Source organism: Lynx canadensis, chromosome X (assembly GCF_007474595.2).
Source record: "Lynx canadensis isolate LIC74 chromosome X, mLynCan4.pri.v2, whole genome shotgun sequence".
Classification (NCBI taxonomy): Eukaryota; Metazoa; Chordata; class Mammalia; order Carnivora; family Felidae; genus Lynx; species Lynx canadensis.
Window position 1 is genome coordinate 121328850 of NC_044321.2, and position 23720 is coordinate 121352569.

The 23720-nt window shown below is 55.4% G+C and overlaps 2 protein-coding genes and 1 pseudogene across 2 annotated transcripts; 1 reads left to right on the forward strand and 2 right to left on the reverse strand.

Annotated features, from left to right (window-relative positions):
* The first annotated feature begins 5779 nt into the window (after positions 1-5779).
* LOC115506935 (cancer/testis antigen 1-like) lies at positions 5780-6925 on the forward strand. The gene is made up of 3 exons (XM_030304878.2): positions 5780-6090; positions 6408-6536; positions 6787-6925. The coding sequence occupies exons 1-3, from the start codon at positions 5780-5782 to the stop codon at positions 6923-6925; spliced, it is 579 nt and encodes a 192-aa protein (XP_030160738.1).
* Positions 6926-8606: 1681 nt separating this feature from the next.
* Positions 8607-9217, reverse strand: LOC115506936 (annotated as a pseudogene).
* Positions 9218-20246: 11029 nt separating this feature from the next.
* LOC116737886 (EKC/KEOPS complex subunit Lage3-like) lies at positions 20247-20786 on the reverse strand. Its single transcript, XM_032592041.1, has 2 exons — positions 20669-20786; positions 20247-20451 (listed from the first exon to the last, which is right to left on the reverse strand). Exons 1-2 carry the CDS (start codon positions 20755-20757, stop codon positions 20307-20309), a joined length of 234 nt encoding a protein of 77 aa, XP_032447932.1. The 5' UTR covers positions 20758-20786; the 3' UTR covers positions 20247-20306.
* Between the last annotated feature and the right edge of the window lie 2934 nt (positions 20787-23720).

Sequence of the window (23720 nt, forward strand, 5' to 3'; positions counted from 1 at the left end):
AACCATTGGCCAGGGCCCACTGGCTGGTATATAATTGAATGTCTGGCTGTTTCTCCTTCCAAGAACAGTGAACAACCAGGTATACTGCCGGGATCTCTGCCTATTGGGAGGGTTCCCCTTCATCACTGTCCCAGAGGGTGTCCTGGACTGGAGCTGTTGTGCCACACCTGTCCACCTGTGGGTCATGCAGAACCACCTGTAAACCAGGCGCAAGTCTTCTGTTCCTCTGTCCCCTGATCATAGGGAGCTCCTCATGAGGTCATAGGTGCAGGCTGGGAGGGAGAAAATCATGTAGCAGGTGTGGACTGTGGGCATTTGGGCCACGTTTTCACTTTTTAAAAAAAATTTTAAGTTTATTTATTTATTTTATTTAAGTAATCTCTACACCCAGTGTAAGGCTCAATCTCACGACCCTGAGATCAAGAGGCACATGCTCTTCCGACTCAGCCAGCCAGGTGCCCCTGGGCCATGTTTTTACTTCCTCATGCCTTCAGGACCTGCTCAAGCCTGGTTACATGGACACCATTTCCATTTGATGGTGTCCATGCCCAATTTTATGGCTTGGCGGACCAGATAACAGCCAACTTATGATGGGCAGCTCTAATTGCACGGTAACTTGGTGGCCTGTTGTCAGGTGTTCAGTCTCTACTAAGGCCCAGTAGCAAGCCAAGAGCTGTTTCTCCAAAGGAAAACAGATGGTGCACGGCCTTGCTCCAAAATCCTAAAGGTCTGTGCTGTGATTCACCTAGAGGTACCTGCCAAGGGCTCCAAACGGCATCCTCAGGTGCCACCGATACCTCAAGCACCATCAGATCAGCTGGATCACGTGGCAGAGTAGATTGCACAGCCACCTGGGCTGGTTGCAGAGCCTTCTTTTGTTCTGGGCCGCCCTCAAAACTAGCAGCTTTTCAGGTCACTCAGTAAATGAGTCGTTGGAGTAATATACCCAATGGTGACTACGTTGCCTCCAAAATCCAAAGAGGCCCAGCAGGTGTTGTGGCTCTTTTTCTGGTATGAGAGGGGCCAGATGACTGCTTCCGATTATGTGTCTCCCTCTCTCTCTGCCCCTCCCCTGCTCGTGCTCTCTCTCTCTCTCTGTCTCTCTGTCTCTCAAAAATAAATTAACATAAAAAAAATTTTTTTAAAGAGGGGCCAGATGCAATAATTTATTTGCTCAAGCAATGAAACCACATCTGGTACAGCAGCTGGAGTTGAAGTCACCACCTGGTTGAGTTTACGATAATGTACTGTCATTCTCTAAGATTCACCTGTCTTCTGCACAGGCCAGATAGGAAAGTTGAATGGGGATGTGGTGGGAATCACCACCCCCGCATCTTTCAAGTCCTTGATGGTAGCACTAAATTCTGCAATCCCTCCATGAATGTGGTATTGCTTTCAGTTTACTATTCTCCTAGGTAGAAGCAGTTTTAGTGGCTTCGACTTGACCCTCATCCCAAGGTCACAGGAGCCATGTGTAGTGGCAAAGAATGTCGATTTCAATTATGCATTCTGGAACTGGGGACATAACCGCAGGATGGGCTTGAGAGCCCACTGGGCCCACTGTGAATCATACCTAAGTTAAAACTCCGTGGATCACCTGACCTCCATCACCTCCTACTCTGACCGGTCGGCCAGAGTGATGTTTTGGGTCTCCTGGAATTAGCATCAGTTCAGAGCCAGTGTCCAGTAGTCCCTGAAAAGATTAACTACTTCTCAATGTACTCTTACCTTAGTAAAAGGCCATAGGTCCTTTGGGGAAGGCTGGGAGAAAAAAAGACTAGGAGTTATAAATTTTCAGCAGGGTGCCAGGGACCCTCCTCAAGGGAAACTGGCCTCCCCTTCTTTCAAGCAGTTCCGGGTCTGTAAACTGGTTCAAGTATAGAAATTAAGTGAGGGGCCATGACTTTCTGCTTTTAATGATTCAGGCTAGACTGGTGTTCACTTGACCTAGATGTTTTTCCTTATACAGATTAATTTAGTAGGCTTCCTATTCCACTTCTAGTCACATCATGCTCAATTAGCCCTTACGCTAGGGTCTGCAGGAGTCGGGCTATTCTGATTGCTGGTTTGCATCTGCCATCCATTAGAGAAAATGTAGTCACCCCCTGCCTTTGGTGATTAAGTGCCACCCATTGATCCCTGCCACAGAGGGGCCTGATTACTCCCACTGCATTTGGGTTTCCCAATTCAGTGACTGCAGCTCCCTCTATGAGGTCTGACCAACAGAGGAGAGCAATCAAGGAGCTCTGCAAGGATGCTAATGCACCCTTCACAAATGCAGTCTTCACAGTATTTTTTTAAACTTTTTTTAATGTTTATTTATTTTTTAGAGGGAGAAACAGAGTGTGAGCGGGTGAGAGGCAGAGAGAGAGAGTGAGACACAGAATCCGAAGCAGGCTCCAGGCTCCGAGCTGTCAGCACAGAGCCCGACCCGGGACTCAAACTCACAAACTGTGAGATCTTGACCTGAGTGAAGTCGGGAACTTCACCAATTGAGCCACCCAGGTGCCCCATAGTCCTCCTCACAGTATTGGGGAAAGACCCTACCAGGGGGAGTGAGCAAATCCGCTCTAACATTTCAACCCACCTGAGCCTTTTGATCCCTTCCTCTATACTAAAACGAGGTAGGTCCAGCATTTCTAATCTCTTCATGGTGAGCCGCCTTTAGGTCCATGTTGCAGCCAAACAAACAAACCTTTAGAGACCTTTCTAATTCCTGGAGATGCAATATTAAATGAAGGATGTCTGCTTAGCGAGCCCACGTCAATAAATTTGGCCCAATCCAACTTTATGTCCCTTCCACCATTGTCCCACACCCTCAGTATCTATTCCCACACATGCTCCCCAGATTTCTGTCTGTATAAATTAGAAAAGTCAAGTCATTCTTTTGGAGTGGAACATACCTCCTCATGTGTCACGCTTTGTAACTCGCCTGTAGGGGCCTGCTGGGACTTGAGTCTACTTATAGGTCTAGAAGCAAAAAGGGGTGGTGGGGGTAGGTCCTGAAGAGAATCAGCATTATCTTGCATGGCAACTGCCTCGGGGAGGCCATTATGGTTTCCTTGGGCAATGTGTGGTTAATCCCCTCAGAGGCGGGTGGAGAGGCCCATACCACTGTGAGCTAGGAGGCTGCTGCCACTGGGGGTAAATAGGCCACTTCTTCTGGGGGTGGGGAGGCCATTTCCACTGGTAAAGAAGACTCATCAGAATTTAAGGGCTCAATGGGGCACCTGGGTGGCTCAGTCGGTTAAGCGTCCGACTTCGGCTCAGGTCATGATCTCGCAGTCCGTGGGTTTGAGCCCCTCATCAGGCTCCGTGCTGACAGCTCAGGGCCTGGAGCCTGCTTCGGATTCTGTCTCCCTCTCTCTCTGCCCCTCCCCCGCTCACACTCTGTCATTCTCTCCCAAAAATAAATAAATAAATAAATAATTAAATAAATAAACATTTTACTTATTTTTTATTTTTTATTTTTTTCAACGTTTATTTTATTTTTGGGACAGAGAGAGACAGAGCATGAACGGGGGAGGGGCAGAGAGAGAGGGAGACACAGAATCGGAAACAGGCTCCAGGCTCTGAGCCGTCAGCCCAGAGCCCGACGCGGGGCTCGAACTCACGGACCGCGAGATCGTGACCTGGCTGAAGTCAGACGCTTAACCGACTGTGCCACCCAGGCGCCCCGAAATAAACATTTTAAAAAAAGAATTTAGGGGCTCAATGCCCCCAGCCTCAGCAGTGTCTTCCCACATGTAGTCTCCATCTCAACTTAGAGGATCCCATTGTTTCCCAATCAATGGCCTCAGTTTCACAGCGGGCACACTTCAAGTCTGGGAGTTCAACTTGCATTATAGTTCAGTTAGTTGCACTTAGGTTCTGCATTTGAATTTTCAGCAGTTTTGGCTCTGTGGCTAAAGAACGTTAGGATTTCTTAAAGGGCACACATAGAAGCCCCTAGGCCGGTGATGTGGTGTTTGAGCTGGGAATTCAAATCTCTGAGCTCATCCTTCCATTTAACCACGTTCCCAAACCACATTAGGAGCTACCAACCAATGTCATTATATTTGTTAGTTTTCCAAAGAGGTTCAAAAGTATCACAGAAGAGTCACCCAGCTCCTTGTTTCTTATAAGTAGTTGATTAGGAGTAGCCAGTGCATATATTTTGCATATCTCTATCAGCTTATGTCACAGGCTACCAGTGTTCTCTTTGCTACCAGAAACAGTCATGAGCATCTTTAAATCTAATCAGATTGGAGCCAATTCCAGAAACCTCAGAACCAATTCCGAGAACCCATCCTTAAAATTCTGTTCCTCTAGAACCACTCCTGGTACCAAATCTGTATTAGTCAGGGTTTTCCAGAGAAGCCAAACCAACAGATAATTCATTCATTCAGATTAGATGATAGATAGATAGATAGATAGATAGGATAGATGAGAATGGAAGCTGAGTGGTCCCATGACCTGCTGCCTGCAAGCTGAGCGGGAGACCCGGCAAAGCTGATGGTGTAATTCAGCCTGAGTCTGAAGGTCTGAGAACCAAGGGAGCTGGTAGCAGTGTAAATGCCAGTCCCAGGGGGCAGGACAAGGTGAGATGTGATGTCACAGCTCAACAGTGAGGCAGAGGAAAGGCCTGGGGGAGAGACCAAATTCCTCCTTCATTCCTCCACTTTTTGTTTCATTCAGGCTCTCAATGGATTGGACGATGCCTGCTCAACATTGGGGGTCTACTTTACTGAGTCCACAGATTCAAACGCTCATCCCATCCGAAGTACCCTTGCAGACACACCCAGAAATAACGTTCTGTCAGGGTACCCTATGCCCAGGCAAGCTGCTACATAGAATTAGCCATCGAACCCAGTGAATGAGCCGCTTTTAGGAGCGTGACCTCAGCATGCACATAGTCACCACTCTTTGACACAGGTGACTGCCCAGGGGGACTGTGTATTGCACAGAGTATCTGCCTTTCTCTCTATAGAATGGGGGCCAAAAACGTAAGTGACAAAGAAACCATCGATAACCGACTATGTCAAAATTTAAAAGTTTTGTTCTGCAAACAGTACCAATCAAGAAAGTGAGAAGACAACCCATAAAATGGGCGACTGTATTTTAAAGTCATGTGTTTGATAAGGGACTTCTATCCAGAACGTATCAATAGCTCTCGCAAGCGAGGAATGCCGTTATTCTTAGAAACGGGAAAGTTTGAGAGTGGCAGACACTTTGTAAAACGATCCAACTTCCCTCAGCTTTCCACCCTCCACCCGCCATGTATCGATGGGGCAATTGAGACGCACCGAGGGACCACAGGGATACCGGCAGATTCTTTCCCTCAGTGCACACTTCTCCAAGTCCTAACCATGGTGGCCAGCGTCCCCACAAAGCTAAGGCAGCCACGTCTTGACCGCATTACCCGCGCCACATTTGCCCCTTTTTCTGTCCCCCTTTGTCTGGCGTCACTCCACCTTCGGCCAACCCCACGCTCCTACTCTAACCCTCCGTCCAGAATAGGAGGGGCCTGTTTGCACAGGCGCGCGAGGGAGACTGAGTTGCGTCGCGTACTAGGGGCGGGGCTTCGTCAGGGAGCCCTGGCTCTCCAGCGCTGCCGACGGGGTCTCCCTGGCGGCCCGTGGGCAGCCGGGCCAGCTTGGCGGGAACCAATCACATGCCAGAAACCTCACCAGAGGTCTGTCTGCGCAGGCGCCCTGGGCCTCCCCAGCAGCCTTGCGCACGGAGGGGCGGAGCTTCGTGAAGCAGTCTCAGCGCCTCAGCGGTCGGCGGGGCGCGCGGTATGGCGGCGGCCTCTGAGCGGGTGGGTGTGGGGGCCATGCAGGCCCCGGGCGACGGTGCGGGCGGCGCGGACGGCGCGGACGGCGCGCAGATCCTGGACGACGGCGCCGGTGGTGCGACGGGTAGTGCTGGCTCGTCCAGTGGCCCCGGAAATCCCGGAGGCCGGGACGGCACCGCGACGTCGGGCACCGTGGCTGGGGAAGCTCCCCAGGTCGAGGGGGCATCGCCCGCCCCAAGGCAGGGGGGAGAGGCTTCGGCCTCGGCCTCGGCCTCGGCCTCCGGGGATGCCTCAGAAAAGCAAGTGTTGGAATTGTATCCTTTCCAAGGAGCTCCCGAGGTCGGGGGGCAGTGGGGAATGGCCGGGAGGGGAGGCAGGTGGGGGCCCCGGTGGATGGGCGGGAGAGGTTTCGGGGACTTGCGGGGGCACAGAAGGGAAGTGGGGGGGGTGGTGGGGCCGAGGGAGGCTGGAGGAAGCAGCTGGGGGTGCCGTGATGCACGTTTCCTGAAGGGGCGGCCGAGGTGGTCTTGGGTGGCCCTAAGGGCGGTCTGGGGGAAGGCGGGCCTCCGATGGGCAAGGAAGCCTCCTCCATGAGGTCCACCCAGATATGCCTTAACCGAATGTCCACCAGTGCCCTCACGGTGCCTTTCCTGTGTTACGTGGATGCGGAGCTGACCTACCAGTACCTGACCTCGAGTGCCGAATGCTACCACGAAGCGGTTCACACGGAGCTCACAGTGATTGGCAGTGACTTGTTTATGTAAGTTCTAGAAGGGGCTGGCGGGAGGCAGTGGGGAGCTGAGGTAACCTCTGCCCGACGGACACTTCGGTTGGAGATGTGCAGACACCAAGGGCTTGGTCTAAGGAGGCACATGGGGCCCCGCGTCTGTGGCAGCCTCAGGGGTTGCTCTAAGGGAGACACGGAGGAGTAACCTTGAGGGGGGAGATTGGAGTGAGGAGGGCCAGGAGTTCTCAAATCTAAAGTGATTTCCTTTTCCCCTTACTTTTAGCCGACTAACTGCTGAAGACCCTGTCCTCCTGCAGATTTCCACCGCCTCCTTGCTCAACCAGCTTTCCATGGTGGTGCAGACCATGCAGCACTTGGTGCCCGCGATTTTTTCTAGGCCTCGGCCTGGAAAAGGGGGCTGAGTCCATGACAGTATCCAGTGGAAGGCCATGTGCCCTTCCCCAGGGGCATGACCTTTGCAGTAGTTGCCACTTTATTTCTGGGGCTTGGTTATTTGCCTGTACTGGCCCTTGGGTGCTCTGTGCCCACTTGTTTTGGTTGCTGCTTAAAGAATACAGATAATAAAACTGAGTTAACGTTCCGTATCTGAGTTTCTTTTCAGCACCCAGATTTTCTTCCATGTGTCCTCAGGTTGGAGGGGAGGTTCTGGTTCTAGTACTCTAGTACAAGGCGATCGAATACAATTGACGAAATGAAAGGAAATTAAGATTGCTTGGGTCCTGTCATTCAACATTGACTACTGTCAGGATTTCAGAATACTCTCGTAGCTGTAGGGTTGTAGGAATACGTTAAATGTATGACAGTCATAGCAAGGAGTAAGCTTTTTCAAGTTTAGCATCAGTTTTTAATTCCTGAAACATTTTTGGGCTTACCCTCTGTCTAAAACTTCTTCAAAAATATCTTATTGCATGGATACGTACAAGACGTAGTATGATGCATTTGTTCAGCACTTCAGTTCTTCGCAACTTTTTTCCTATTACACATAATGTTTCGGTGGGATTCTTGTGTATAAGTCTCTGCGTGAGTGGCTGTTTTCTTAAGATGGATTCCAAGAGGCAGATCTAGCATACAGAGTGGCTCTCCAGAAAATGTGCCAGAATTCTGGCACCAGCAGAATGGTGGTTTCCCCACATCCGTGTCGTGGCTGGATCTGTTTTCTGCCACAAGAAGAAACTCAGTTTGGGTGCAGCCACTCTGGAAAACAGTGTGGAGGTTCCTCAGAAAATTAAAAATAGACCTACCCTATGACCCAGCAGTAGCACTGCTAAGAATTTACCCAAGGGATAGGGGAGTACTGATGCATAGGGGCCCTTGTACCCCAATGTTTATGGCAGCACTCTCAACAATAGCCAAATTATGGAAAGAGCCTAAATGTCCACCAACGGATGAATGGATAAAGAAATTGTGGTTTGTATACACAATGGAGTACTACGTGGCAATGAGAAAGAATGAAATATGGCCCTTTGTAGCAACGTGGATGGGACTGGAGAGTGTGATGCTAAGTGAAATAAGCCATACAGAGGAAGACAGATACCATATGGTTTCACTCTTAGGTGGATCCTGAGAAACTTAACAGAAACCCATGGGGGAGGGGAAGGAAAAAAAAAAAAAAAGAGGTTAGTGTGGGAGAGAGCCAAAGCATAAGAGACTGTTAAAAACTGAGAACAAACTGAGGGTTGGTGGGGGGTGGGTATTGAGGAGGGCACCTTTTGGGATGAGCACTGGGTGTTGTATGGAAACCAATTTGACAATAAATTTCATATATTAAAAAAAACCAAAATAAATAAATAAATAAATAAAACTCAATTTGCATGAGCAAAGAACTTAGAAACACTAGAATAAGAACGTTGTGCTTTCCTGGCCTTGTTTCCAATCAGAGAAGACAAGTTCTGGGACGATTGGTCGGTCGGGGTGAGTGAGGCAGAGAGAGAGGCAGTGTAGCATAGTTTGGGGGAAATATTTTTTGTCACGTAAACTGCTCACCTGTTAGCATCGGTGCTGCGACACAACAGTTCCCAGCAAGTACACCGAGCTGCGTGGAGGTTGCAGGACAAGGCGAGGCTCACATGGCCGGGTGGCGGGCTACTGTTTCTTCCACTCGTTTTTGTCGTAGTCCCGCTTGACTGAGAAGCCCTGGATTGGGCTGGCCTTCCAAGTCGAGCATCCTCTCGGTCTGCTTGGCCACCCACTCCTCTTCAGAGGCTGCGGGATGGGGCCGTACACGCAGTGCTTCTCCCAGATCAGAACGAGAGCAGTGGCTGATGGAGAACATGGTGGTGCCTACAACCATCTTCTGCTTGTTTGTGCTCCTGTTCGTTTCAGCCAAGCTCTCGTTGAACTGAATGTGGCACGATTCAGCTTTTTCATCAGTGGAGAGGATGCTGCAGGAAGGCCTCTTCTCTTTCAAGGCCTTCTGGCTGGCGGACGTTGTCGATGTGGGCCACAGCAGGCAGGGGATAGTCACGCCATTCGACATAACTCGAGAGAGCGTAGTTTTCACTCTTCATGATGCTTCCACGTGCTCCAACACTGAGGTGGAAATTCCTCACTTGCCAATTAGGCCAACCACTCTGGTAGCCAGAATTCTGCCACTAGTGCCTGCTGCGATTGTGGTGAGCACCCTGGGAAAATAGAATGAAATCAAAATCTTCTGTGTGCAGGCGCTATGCTATGCTCCCGACCCACATCGTCATGTGTAATTCTCAGGACAGCCTGGTGAGCTGGGTACTGTCGTCTCTACACCGGTTCTAGGTGAAGAATGGAGGCTGACAGAGGCCGGGTCTGTTTGATTCAAGCACCTACTGTCTTAGCCACACTATCCCTCCAACCTCAGCACGGTTGAGTGGAGCCACCAGGAGACTGGGAGAGTGTTTTTCCTTCTTACGGCTCCAGGGAACATCCGTGTGACTAATGAAAAATGCAGAAATGGGCAAATGCAGGCAAAGTAGGTAAGAATTGAGGAGAACATGGGGCGCCTGGGTGACTCAGTCTGTTAAGCGGCTGACTTTGGCTCAGGTCACGATCTCACAGTTAGTGAGTTGCAGCGCCTTGTCGGGCTCTGTGCTGACAGCTCAGAGGCTGGAGCCTGCTTCAGATTCTATGTCTCCCTCTGCCTCTCTGCCCCTCCCCTGCTCATGCTCTGTCTCTCTGTCTCTCTGTCTCTCTCTCTCAAAAATAAACAAGCATTTAAAAAAAAATTAGAAAGAATTGAGGAGAACATAAGGTTGATAAGAATCCCAATCCTGGCTTTGCAGTGGCTTCTCTATGCTCCCAGGTCCTTTTGTACCTTGAAATCTTCATTTGGCCCTCTTTGAAATGGAGGGCACAATGGGGGTACCTGTTTCCCTCTTCCCCCTGCCCTCTTCCCTCGACTATGAAGAGGGCTCTTCTCAGGCATTTTTCCTAGCTGAGAAAAAAAAAATAGAGCCAAATCATCTGCCAACCCAGAAAAAGCCTCCACAATTGTGGAAGCAAAACAGTTTTCTCACTGAGTAGGCATTGCACCAGAATGTGATGCGCATCACAGGCAATCTGCTAAGAGATTCCAAAGACAGGGAGCTTTCACCCTTTTGTATAGGTAAGCGGGTAGAGCTCATCACGTGTTCTCAACATCCGCCATAAGTAGACCTCAAGTAAGAGGACGTGACGCCACCAGGCCCCGCACATAGTCCATCCTGAATTTCCCTGGGAACTGGGGTGGCCGTGTGTATTAGGTCGTGGCTGTTTCAGACGGTGCGTTTGTGTTCCCTCCCCCACATTAATATGCTGAAGCCCTAAACCCCAGTGTGGCTGTACTCGGAGATGGGACCTTTGAGGAAGTAAGTTTAAATGAGGTCATAAGAATGGGGCTCTGGTCCAATAAGAGTGGTGTCCTTATAAGAGAGACACCAGAGAGCACCCCCGTCTTCCTCTCCTTCCCTCCCCGCCCCTACGCCCCCGCTCTCTCCTCACCTGCACTGAGGAGAGGCCATGTGAGGACAGAGGAGAAGGTGGACCTCTACAAGCAAGGAAGCAAATTCTCACCAGAAGCTGAATTTGCTGGCACCTTGATCATGGACTTCTAGCATCCAGAACTGTGAGAAAATAAATTTCTGCTGTGTAAGCCACCCAGTGTGAGGTACTTTGCTATAGCAGCTTGAGCAGACTAATACAATTAATCGGCTTTATCCAAGGAAAAAATAAGCTTTTTCATATCTTCATGACAGGAGCTAGTTTTGCAACTTGGAGCAAGGTGCCTACTGAAGTTAGGCTTCTACCCTCCCACAGAAACTGAAGATCGGGACACAATCTTGCTTGATGTTTACATTCCAAAGAGATGTTTCCCAGGTCCTTGAAGAACACATTCCTGGGTTATAAAGATGGCAAGGGGCTCTTTTAGCCTTTTTTTCCTTAAATTTATTTATTTGTTTATTCATTTCTTTATTCAGAGAAGGAGTGGGGGAGGGGCAGAGAGAAAGGGAGACAGAGGGTCTGAAGCGTGCTTTGTGCTGACAGCACGGAGCCCGATGCAGGGCTCAAAGTCATGAGCCATGAGATCATGACCTGAGCTCAAGTCGGATACTCAAGCACTGAGCCACCCAGGCGCCTCTACCCTTTAAAAATACTACCTATTTTCAAAGAAACAAAGAAAGAACTTACAAGTCGTGTAAAGTAAATGCTTCAAGGAAGGGGAGGGGACCATCTCTTCCCATATTTTCAACAGGGAGAATGAAGCCTTTTACTTTATTCTTTTTTAATAAGCTCTATGGCCAATGTGGGGCTCTAACTCATGACCCCGAGATCAAAAGTCACATGTTCTATGGACCGAGCCAGCCAGGTGCCCCTAAGCCTCTTATTTTTAATGTGTACATGTTCTTAAAGCAGCTCTCTCTAAAATATGCTGAATCCTGAAAACTTGCTAAGGTCCCTGATTAGTCTGACAGCTCTTTTGTAGACGCCACTAGATTTTCTATATACGTAATCGTGTCTGAGAATGAGGGCGGTTTTTCTTCTTTCTTGCCAATCTGGATGCCTGGTATTGCTTGATTTGTCTTCTCATCACGGGTTGGATCCTCCTGCTTCTCTGCATGCCTGGTAATGTTGGGCTGGATGCCAGACAGTGTGATTTTTCCTTGGGTTCTGGATGTCTTTGTATTCCTGTTTTATTTTTTATTTATTTATTTATTTATTTATTTTTTTCAACGTTTATTTATTTTCGGGACAGAGAGAGACAGAGCATGAACGGGCGAGGGGCAGAGAGAGAGGGAGACACAGAATCGGAAACAGGCTCCAGGCTCTGAGCCATCAGCCCAGAGCCCGACGCGGGGCTCGAACTCACGGACCGCGAGATCGTGACCTGGCTGAAGTCGGACGCTTAACCGACTGCGCCACCCAGGCGCCCCTGTATTCCTGTTTTGAAGGTTAGAATTTTCTCTTTTTATTTTGGAGACAGAGAGAGCGGGGGAGAGGGGCAGAGGGTGAGAGAGAGAATCTTGAGCAGGCTCCACGCTCAGCACAGAACCCGACTCCGGGCTCGAACCCACGACCCTGGAGCCATGACCTGAGCCAAAATCGAGAGTCAGACGCTCAACCAACTGAGCCACCCAGGTGTCCTTGGATGTCTTTGTATTCCTAAACATAGTCATGAGCTTTGCTCAGGGATGCTGTTAAGTGAGTGGGAAAAGATTGATCCTTTTGAGTCTTGGCTTTGAAGATTTGCTGCGTGGGACCAGAACAGCTCAGTGGAGGATTCGTTTTTCCCGCTACACTACTGAGGCAAGACCCTTCTGAGTGCCCTGCCCAAGGCCTCCAGAATTACGAGGTCTGTCCTCCCTGCCAGTGGGATTAGCCACCAGTCTCTGTCCTGCTTGAGGGGTCGGCACAATTACCTTTCCTCCTTTAAGATGGTTCTTTCTCTGGCTTCACATGGTTTGCTCACACACTTGTGCTGATCAGCGGTGTGCTGCACACTCCAGCAGGACCCTCTGTGTATACGTGGGCATCTCACCAGTGAGCACTTCCCTTCCCACTTAGAGCTGCGTTTTGTCTCTTAGAACCAAAGTACTCCAACTCATACAGATGAGAACGGTCAGCGGGTTTCAAGCAACAGACTCAGGAAATGCGGGGTGATTTGGGTGATCCGCAATGACTTACTGGGTGAAGCTGGGGGAGGCCAACAGACTCCCATTCACATCGCAGGACAGGGAAGCAGAGAACCCAACTGTCACCAGTGCGCAAGCTGGACCGTGTGCTCTCCGAAGGCAAACTCTAGGTAGAGTTTGGGTACACGCTGCCGGGAAACCATTTTTAAAGGTGACCACGTGGTACACGGTCACGTCTGATGGTCTCGGGTAACCCAGAGCCTGGGAACCACTACTCCAATCTTGACATGATTGCGTCCAGACCCAGAAGGAACCTTCCGGCCTCTCTCTGACCTTGCTGGTGGGGTCCCTTAGCGCAGGCAGCCAAAGTGTGGAGACGTCAAGAAAACCCACCTCAGAAAAGGTCCTGAGAGTTGTTGTTACATTGCCATTGCAATGGTAGATGGGTCTCCAACCTCCCCGCGTCTCTGTCCTTAATGCAAGAGCACCAAAGAGTGGCTTCCTCGCAGTTGTCGCGAGGATATCTGACATTGCTGGGAAGACTTGGAGAACCACAAATCCCTCTGAAATGTCACCCGGCTGACTGACACTTCTGTGAGCTTGCCTCCTGGCATTCCAGAAGAAACCAATTTCCTCTGCTTGGGAGAGTTTCTCTATGTCTCCTCTGTCCTTTTTCCTCTCTTCCTCCCTCCCTTCTCTTCTACTCACTCTCCCCCTCCTCCTCCTCCTCCTTTTCCTCTCCCCTCCTCTCTCTTTCCTCCCTTCACTCCCAATGTTCCAGACCATGTCCTTCAGATCATTGCCCTAGACAGGCCATCCTGTACCACCCAACCTAAATTAGCTGGAACAACAAAAGTGCAAGATTAAACTGAAGGAGGGTTTAGAATTTGCTGAAGATTTCAGCGTTTCACCTCAAGGGAGAAATACAGATTATTCGCTAAGTGGTTTGGGACACCTTGACTAAAACTTTTTGGAAAGAAAACAAACTTACATACCAATGTTCTTTCTCACGAAAATTACCTCCCAGGATGTTAAAGTTTTAAAGTACTAGAAGATGTTCTCAGTGAATATTTTTGTAATTTTATGCTGAGGAGGGCCTTTCATAGGAAATGCAAACCGCAAACTATACTGAAACAATGGATCACATCAACAAAAAAATTTTAAGCCACTCTATACCAAAAGACCAGGAGCAAAGATAAAATGAAGAAATGGCAAGGAAAGGTATTTTCCAATTATAACAAAACTTTGATATTCTAAACAAGTTAAAAAAAAAACAAGTATTTATTAACAACAGTGGACCAATGCATATTTAAGTCTTCTTTACAGGTTTCTGTAGCTTCTCTTAGGCTATTTCACTCAGTACTATTATTGTTATGGTTAAACATAACAAGAGTGCAAGAGTGGACATCATTTTTTGCGTGTTAAATTTGAGTTATCTTACTCAAATGTGAATAGAGATGTCTACTTGGCAGCTGGATACAGGAGTCTGCAGTGTGGGCAAATGTCTGCGATGAAGATACAAATCGGGGACCCAGGACACGGCCCAGAGAGCCCCGAGCCTGCACGAGCTCGCCACGGGCAGCCGAGAGCCGGTATAGGGGGACAAGTGGCCCACGCACCGAGCCCTGGGGTCCTGGGACACTCCGAGGTGGCAGAGCGGAGAGCGAGCCGGCGGCAGAGACTGAGGAGGGGAGGGAGGGACCCTAAGACTGCAGGGTGGCCTCCTGGAACAGGAGTGAGCCTTGCACGCCCGCACACACACCTACCCACCCACCCACCCACCCACACACACACACAGGGGGCAGGAAGGAGGTGGTCAGGAGGGAAGAGAGAGTGATCCTCTCCCCGGGGTGCTGCTGATGGTCAAGGGCGATGAGGCCCTAGAATGCTCACTGTGTTTGACAGCGAGATCCTGGAGACCTGCAAAGACAGGGTCGGGTGTGGGGTGAGGGTCAGGAGGGGTCGAGGAAGTCAGGTGCAGGGTGGGAGTTGGGAGGGCACAGGGAGATGGGATGTGAGGTGTGGTTCCGGAGGGGACGGGGAGACCAGGTGCGAGGTGGAGTCAGGAGGCGATGAGCAGATGGGGTACGGGGTGCAGGGTGGGGGTCAGGAGGAGACGGGAAGATTTGGCAAGGGGTGCAGGCTGGAGGTCTGGAGGGGATAAGGAACTCGGGTGCGGGGTGGGGGTGTGTGTCAGGAGGACACAGGAATGTCAGGTGCGGGGTGGCAGTCGGGAGGGGACCAGGAAGTTGGGTGGGGGGTGGGGGTCAGGAGGAGTCAGGGAGATCGGGTGCTCGGTAGGGTTGGGGGTCAGGAGTGGATGAGGAGGTCAGGGGAGGAGTAGGGGTCAGGATGGGACAGGGAGGTCGGGTATGGGATGAGGGTCAGGAGGGAATGGGAGGTTGGGTGCAGAGTGGGGGTCAGGTGGGAACTGGAGGTTGGGTGCAGATTCCGTATCGGGAGTGGATGGGGATTTGGGGTGTGGGGTGGGGGCCAGGTGGGGCGGGGAGGTTGAGTGGGCAGTGGGGGTCAAGAGGATGGCGGAGGTTGGATGTGGGGTAGGGTGGGGGTCAGGAGGACACAGGAATATCAGGTGTGGGGTGGGAGTCACGAGTGTCCAGCAAGGTGGGTGGAGGGGTGGGTGTGAGGAGGAGTCATGGAGATCGGGTGCCAGGTAGGGGTGGGGATCAGGATTGGATGGGGAGGTGGGGTGTGGCGGGGGGGTCAGGGGGTGAGAGGGAGATCGGATTCAGGGTAAGAGTCAGGAGGGGACGGGGAAATCAGGTGCAGGGTGGCGGTGGGGGACAAGAGAGAACGAAGTGATCGGGTGCTTGGCAGGAGTGGGGGTCAGTAGGGGACGCAGAGGTTGGGTGCAGATTCCAGGTCAGTAGCAGATGGGGAGATCAGGTGTGGGGTTGGGGTTCAGGAGGGGATGGGGCTTGGGTGCGGGGTGGGGTCAGGACGGACCGGGAAATTCGGGTGTCGGGTGGGGGTAAGGAAGGGACCAGGTGATCGGGTGTGGGGTGTCAGTGGGAGTCAGGAGGGGATGGCGAGATTGGGCGCAGGGTGGGGGTCAGGTGGGATCTGGAGGTTGGGTGCAGATTCCGGATCGGGAGTGGATGGGGATTTGGGGTGCGGGGTGGGGGTCAGCAGGGGACGTGGATGTTGGGTGCAGGGTGGGGTCAGGAGGGGCCGGGAAATTCGGGTGTCGGGTGGGGGTCAGGATGGGACAAGGTGATCGGGTGCGGGGTGCAGATGGGGGTCCGGAGGGGATGGCGACATTGGGTGTGGGGTGGGGTCAGGGGGGGACCTGGAGGTTGGGTCCAGATTCCGGATCAGGAGAGGATGGGGAATTGGGTGCGGGGTGGGGGTCAGGAGGGGACCTGGAGGTTGGGTCCAGATTCCGGGTCAGTAGGGGACGCGGAGATCAGGTGCGGGGTTGGGGTTCAGGAGGGGATGGGGAGATGGGGTGTGGGCCAGGAAGGGACGGGGCGTTTGGGGACAGCGGGTCCAGCCCACTCCCGGGAAGGGCCGCACTGTGGCCGCCGAGCAGAGAAGGCGGTGGCTTCGGGGTGGCTAAGTCGCAGCGTGGGCAGAGGTGGGGGGCTGCAGCCCTTCCCACGTGCCGGGGACCCGCAGAGAGCGGGGTGCGTGGACGCAGGAGGGACAAAAGAGCTCAGGCAGGGGAGGACGGCTTGGCCACGGAGGGAGCGGCCCCTCCTCGCCAGCCCGGCTCCGGGGGGACCCTCCTCCCCAGCCCGGCTCCGGGGGGACCCTCCTCCCCCAGGTCCTCACCGCTCTGGACCGAGACGCCTCCTGTCGGAAGCCTAAGTTGGGCCAAAACCTGGAACAGACCATCAGCCTCGTGTCCGGCAACAGCTAAGGGTGGCGGAACCGGCGAGGAGGGGGCGTCCCAGGCCTGAGGTGACCTCGGGGCCGAGCCCTGGATCGGGTGGCACGGGGGCGGCGATGGGGTGGTCACCGGTCTCTCGTGCCCTGCGCACACCCCGGCCCCCTTCATTAGTGCCTTTCTTTGGGCCCTGCGTGGGGGCGGTGGTGACAGGACCAAGGGTCCTGACCCTGGCAGCACCAATATCCCCGCCCTCCTACCCTCGTGCCCCCGGGTCGTGCCAGCCCCCGCCCCCTCTTCCTGTTTATACCCCCAACCACCTATTTATTTAATTTATCTGCACCTCACCGTGTCCGTCTGTCACCACGTGCCCCTTCTCTGGGATGTGGACAACCTCACGCCCCTTCTGTCCTTGGGTCGTCCTGGCTCCCTGGTGGCACGGTCAGCCTCGGCCTCGCCTCTGGCACCTGCCCCTGGCCGTGGCCGGCCCCGCCGGGTCCGAGCAGGGGCCCCCGACACCAGCAGCACTTGATGGCGAGGAGGGGGGCGCCCAGGGTGAGGCGGCGAAGCCATCCCCAGACTGTGCCTGCGCCCGGGGGTCTCCCCGCGGCTGGGTCCCGGCATCCCCTCCGGACCTCTCGGGGGTCGGACCGTACCTTTCTCGGGCGCCCTGTCCCCAGCACCTGGGGAGCTATGAGCGGGTTCGTGCCAGGGCCCCACGTGGGCCTGGGGGCTCTGGAAGTCTCCTTCTCCAGGCCCGAGCGCCCAGCTTCCTCGGCGTGGTGCCCGCTCAGCCCGGACCCCTCACCCCCGCTGCCCTGTCCTGCGCCCGCCCCGAGTGGCCGAGGCGGCAGTGCCTTACCCCTCTGTTCCCTCTTCCCCCTCCGAGGGATCTGGCCCCGGCGCGTGGTCCCGGAAACCCAGCTGTCCCCTCTGTTTTGGCATGAGCTTCTTTGTCGTTGTTCCTGGAACCTTGTTTCTGAATTAAACGTCGGGAAAACGGTGGCAGTGTGTGGCAGGTGGGTGGTCGGCGAGCAGGGAAGCAGGTGGGGAGGCTGTTGGACTCTGGAGGAGCTGGGCTCCCTTTATGGGAGGAAGGGTGACCCGTTGCAGGGGTCCCGCGCATCTGAGGAGGTCCAGGGCCACGTCCGATCCGTGCCAGCAAACCCCGGTGGCTCTCCCGTCAAGATCCAGCCGGAACCCGTTCCCTTCTCCCCACCTCCACTGGCCGCAGCCTGGGGGTCTCTCGCCTGCGTGCCAGTCTCCCCACTTCTGTCCTGCCTGCCCTCGTCCCCTTCCCAGCGCAGCAGGCACTGGGAACCTGATAAGACGTAAGCTGCATCCCGTCCCGCTCCGTTCAAGACTCCCTAGGGTCATCGACAGCACCCAAGCTCCTTCGTGTCCCACGACGCTTTACTGCCGCAGGTGCACCTCCATGCTGACGGGCCCACCTGCTTCTTACCCCCCGACACCTGTGAAAGTAATGCAGGTGGGGAGAGCGTGGGACGCAACCTTAAGGAGAGCGGCCAGGAATGCTATTTGAGTGGGCCAGATGGAACCCCGGGGGACGAGAGGTCCAGGCAGGGAAGAGGCAGTGCAAGGGTCCTGAGGCAGGCCTGGGCCTGGTGTGTGTGTTTCAGAGAAGGGAGGAGGCCAGTGTGGCTGGATCCGAGTGAGCAAGGTGGAGAGGGGAGGGAAGGAGGCCGTGGAAGATGCGGGCCGGATCACATCTGACGCCGCGGGGCCGCGGGGCAGGGCTCTGGCTCGTCTCTGGGAGGGGAGCCCGGGGACGCGTTGGAATCGACTTGTTTTGTGACCTGACTGACGTGTTAAGGCCGCCCGGCACCTTCAGCAGTCCGTCTGTGGGGCCAGGGCGGTGGCCTAACTCTGGGCTTTGCTGGGAGAGGGAGGGAGGCTCACACTAAGTTCCGGTCTCTCGACGATCTGGCCCCACAATTCCGGGCCAGTCTTGGGAGCCCTATCCGGAAAGGGTGGGTCCCAGTGCCCCTTCTCTTTGTCCCTTTCCTCCAGCTGCCCCTTGCAGTCCCTCCCCTCCCTCTCTGGACTCTTACCCACAGAAGACTCTACCACCATACGGCTTGAAGGCCTACCAGCTAGGAGCCAATGCCTTTGTAAACTTAAAGAGCCCGGTTTCTCTGTTAAAAGAAGGGAGAGCCACGTTCTCAGGGGAAGTGACAAGAAAACCTACGGTTCCTCAAGTCAATAAAGGACAAGACTTTTCTGTTGCAAGTGAAGAAAGACAAAAAGAAAAGCAATAAAAAGTATTCACGACGGGGGTGCCTGGGTGGCTCAGTCGGTTGAGGGTCTGACTTCGGCTCAGGTCACGATCTCACAGTTCGTGGGTTTGAGCCCTGCGTCGAGCTCTGTGCCGACAGCTCAGAGCCTGCAGTCTGCCTCAGATTCTGTGTCTCCCTCTCTGTCTCTCTGCCCCTTCCGCGCTCACGCTGTCTCTGTCTTGCTCTCAAACACTAAATAAAAGCATTCAAACAAAAGAGAAAGAAGAAAGAAAGAAGAAAGAAAGAAAGAAGAAAGAAAGAAAGAAGAAAGAAAGAAAGAAAGAAAGAAAGAAAAAAAGGATTCATGTTGGCTTAACCAAAGGGAGAGTTTCTGGATGTGTGTAACTGAACGATCGTGGCGGGGGCGGGGGGCGGGTAGTTCTGTCTTCAGGCATGGCTGGATCCAGGATTTGGTTCTCTGCCATGTGCCTTCCTGCTCTTGCTTCCCATCTGTCCAGTGTCAGCCTGTTCCCTCCCCCCGCCCCCGTAGCCCCGGCAAGGCCGGAAAGGAACGAACCAAAACCGTGTTTGCTTACAGAGATCATGACCATGCATGTAGAAACTCCGAGGGAACCCTCGTGAGGCTAGCACTCCTGTTTAGCGAGGTTCCAAGACACAAGCTACTCAGAGGGAGCTAACCACCCCCCACCCCGCCCCCAAACCCGTAGCCACTTGTGGCACCACTCCCTTGCTCATCGGAAACAAGGCCAGTAAGCCCCAAAATTCCTATTCTAGTGTTTCCGTGCTTATTTCCCTGGTACAAAAGGAGTCTTCTACTTCGGTAGGAAGCCACCCTACTGGTTGGTGATGCGGGGAGACCAGACTTCTGGCGGCGGGGCGCCTTTTCCGGAGAGCACTTGTGTGCCGAGAAGCTATAGAACGCGGGAATTCTACCTCTTGGAAACGATCTGAAGGAAGTAACTGTTCGCACAAAGACTTCTGTTCAAGAATCCCATTGACTCACACGACCCGACTGCTCAACATTATGTAATAATACATTTGTGAGTCTCGTGGGTAACAGTTTTTGAAGAGTTTTTAGGGAGTGGGAAAGCTAGTACGTTCAACGGGGAAAAACAAAAACAAAACAAAACAAAACAAAAAAAGGATCCGGAGAAAAGTTAACGCTAAACTGGAAAATGCATACGTTATACGTTGTTATCCATTTAACGGGTAAATACAACTAGGAACGTATTCCAAAACATCAGCAGTATTTACCGCTGAATACAGGACCTGATTTTCCCCTCCCTGAGTCGTCTTCGATAAGCTTGGGCTGCTGGACTACGATTCCCAGAACCTCCCTTCCAACACCAGAACAAAGGTAAGAAAATGTGGAGGCGCAGGAACCGAGAAGAAACTCGGACACAAAAGAGTAGCTCAGTTTCATGTTGTGCAGTAACAAACACGTAAGCGCCCGTCCCTCCGGGCGCAGGGAAGGAACTGAAGTGGGCCAAGAGCCACCGAGGCCCGGACCTGCAGAACGTTAGACCCCCGATAATAAAGTGGCCAGGACGCCAAGTGTCAACGCCCCGTGCCTCGCCCAGTGAGGGCTACCAGGTTAGGCCTCGGCCCCCTTTCCCGGGGCTAGGCGTCGCGGAGGCCGGGACCCCAAGGCGTGAATGTTTCGTATCACCAGGGGAAGCCGGTCCAGGAAGGAGTTGACGGAAACTCGGAAGCACATGGGGTCTTCAGTAGTCCATCTCCTAGAAGTGAGGGAAGAGGGAAATCCGGTTAAAGGGCAGACCTGCTGTGGAGGTGCAGGGCACCAGCCCCTTCCCCCACACACCCCCCCCCCCTCCCCGCCTTCCACCCAACGCGTGCGTCGGGGCCTCCACGACGGCACTGGAAGGCAGAGACGCGACCACGCCACCCGCCGCCACCGCCCACCCGTCCCGCGCATACTCTTGTTGGAGGACTCACACGGCCAGGGCGCTGCCCCTCACGCAAAGCTCCTTCTGAGCCAACCCTCGGTGGCGTTGGACGTGTGTAGTCAGGGCCCTGCGGGCCATCTCTGCCTCCAGGGGCGACCGGAAAGACACAGTGAGCCTGCTGGGAGGCACCCGGTTAAGGCACAACGGGCTCCTGGAGTTCCCATGGCCTGAAGCCTCCTGACCACTCAGAGGCCCGCTTCTACCCCGGGACACTCGCGCTCCCTCCCGCCACCTCTGCCCACCCTGAGCCGCTTCCCCGACCCTGGGGGCCCGCGGGCACCGGCCGTCCCTGTCCCGCCAGGCTGCCCACCCCCGCCCCCGTCCGTCCCGTCCCAGGGCTGCCGCCCTGTTCCCCAGCCACCCCGCCACGGAAAGGATACAACTCCAGCAGTGTTGAGGAGGTCGCCGCCGCCGCCCGCGTCTCCACCGGGGGCCAGGGCCCTCGGGGCCCGTTCGGCCAGGGGAAGGGCGCAGGCCCCCTCGACCACTGCTCCCTTGCTGCCAGGGCCACCCTCGCCATCGTGGCGGCTGCAGTTGCCCTGGCAACCGGGACCTCGGGGGCTAAGCTGGGGGTCGTGGCCGTCCGTGCCTCCGTCGGAGGCCTGTGGGCCTGCCCCCGCGTCCTCCGCGCCACCCTCGGGAGCCCGCGTGACCGCCACTTCCTCCGCGCCGTCGTGCGGGGCCCTCACGGCCGCCGCACCGGCCTCCTCAGAGCCCACCGCTACGCTGCGCCCACTGTCGGCGGACCGCCGAGACCCCTGGCAGGCCTCGCGAAGCCCGGCCCCTCGGCGCGCAAGGCTGTCGGGGACGGCCAGGGCGCCTGCGCAGACAGACCCCGCGGAGCTGGTTCCCACGGAGCCGGCCTCGCTGTGTTGGCCCAGAGCCTGGATCCGGTCGACGCTGACCCCGAGGACACGGAGGCTGGTTCCGGAAGCTGCGCCCCTCGACGCGTGACGTCACTGTCGGGCTCCTTCGTCCCCGAGAGCATTCTGGTGAGGCCACTGGCACGTGACTGTTTCCGGCCCGGCCCGCCCCTCCCCCCAAGCGTGTGTCTGCGCAGGCGCCAGCCGGGCGCACGTGCGAGCAGCCAGCTGAACGCCGCCCGCCCGGGGCCCGGGCATCGAGGCGTGGCCGCGCTCAGGCGCTTCTGGGCAGCACCGTGCCTGTCACCTGTCTGTGGGCTCCACGTACGGCTCGCGTCTGCGTGTGCCGGGACCCGTCCCCGGGGGCCGGGGGGGCCGACGCGGGATGCCGAGAAGGGGCCACTCCCAGGCCCTGCCTGTCCTCAGGGAGCGCGGCCCCGCGCGGCCCCTAGGGGAGCTGGAAGGGACGGGCCTGGCTCCCTCACCATCTCTCGGGCCCGGGCGCCGTCAGTCCCCTAGTGCCTGCCAGCCTGGGGGAGGGTACACCGCCGGGGGCTCCCGGGCTCCCGCCTCCCACACCGCAATGGCTGCGGGCTTGGGCGGGGGGCCCGGGGGCCCAGGGGGGCCCAGCTGGACCCGAGGGCAGCGGCACGGGGGAGCACCGCCCCGGCGACAGCTCCCCGGTCGCTGTGCCCTCTGCTGCGGCAGCCCTGACGGGCTGTCCCTCCCCCAGGAACAAAGTCTTGCGGCTCTCGGGGGGGGGGTGGGGGGGTGGGGGGCTGGACGTGCCAGGGGCCCTCAACTGGGAGGTGACCCTGTGTCTGCCGGCCTGCTGGGTGCTGGCCTACTTCTGTGTCTGCAAGGGGGTCAAGTCAACAGGAAAGGTACAGCTGGAGGCGGGCGCGTCGGGGTGGGTGATGATGGCAGGGGTGGGGGCAGCATGGCCGGTGGGGAGAAGGGGTGTCTCCGCCGGGGGGGAGGGGGCAGGGGCACCCCGCCACGCGAGGTGACCGGGCCAGCGCCTGAGGCGGGGGCAGGTCCTTGAACCCAGCCCGGTGGATTTCCCACGCGTGCCTGGGTAGTCCTCCGCAACCTCCAAACTCCAGCCCAGCCGCCTTCCGTCCTGAGGGGACAGGCCCAGGCGACCGCCAGCTGAACTTGCCTGTGTCGGGCATCCCCGCCCCAGTTTCCCTCTCTTCCTCACTCACTACTTGCTCACTCTCTGCTTTGCGGCCAGCCTGGGGGGACCCGGCCCGTGGCCCTCCCTTGCCTACCTGTCCTGCTCTGCTGAGGGTGGGACGGAGGCAGAGGTCTTCGCGGTCACCTCGCTGTCGCCTCTGTCTCCGGCCGGCCCAGTCCACTCCGTCCTGCCCAGGACCCTGCCTCTGTGCAGAGAACCACAGGAGGCATGGGACCTGCCTCCAGGCCGATGTCCTGCTCAAGGTCCTGCCTCTGCCCTCCCTCTCTACAGCTGACCCGTCCTTGCGGGGGCGGCCGATGGCCAGCTGAGCACCCCGCGTCCTTCGGGAGGAGCCCAGGCTCTGAGGAGTAGACGGGGGGGGGGGGGGGGCTGCAGGCTGGCCTCCCGCTTGACCTCGGAGCGGACCGTACCACAGTGGGGGTGTGTGGCCCGCCTGCCCCCCTGCTGAGGCTGGGGGGCCCCTAAGTGGGGAGGCGGGGCCGCAGGGCCCCTTCTGAGCAGGTCCCCCCCCCCGTCCCCCCCCCCCCGCCCCAGATCGTGTACTTCACGGCTACCTTCTCCTGCGTGGTCCTCGTCGTGCTGTTGGTGCGGGGAGTGCTGCTGCCCGGCGCCCTGGATGGCATCGTCTGCTCTCTCAACGTTTATTTATTTTTGGGACAGAGAGAGACAGAGCATGAACGGGGGAGGGGCAGAGAGAGAGGGAGACACAGAATCGGAAACAGGCTCCAGGCTCCGAGCCATCAGCCCAGAGCCTGACGCGGGGCTCGAACTCACGGACCGCGAGATCGTGACCTGGCTGAAGTCGGACGCTTAACCGACTGCGCCACCCAGGCGCCCCTCGTCTGCTCTCTCAAGCCTGATTTGTGGAAGCACTCACTGGGTCGTGAGTGCCGGCACCACGTGGGGCGTAGAGATCACGCACACAAGGATGTCAAAGAATTGAAAACACTAAAGGTCATGTAAAGTCACTGTGAACC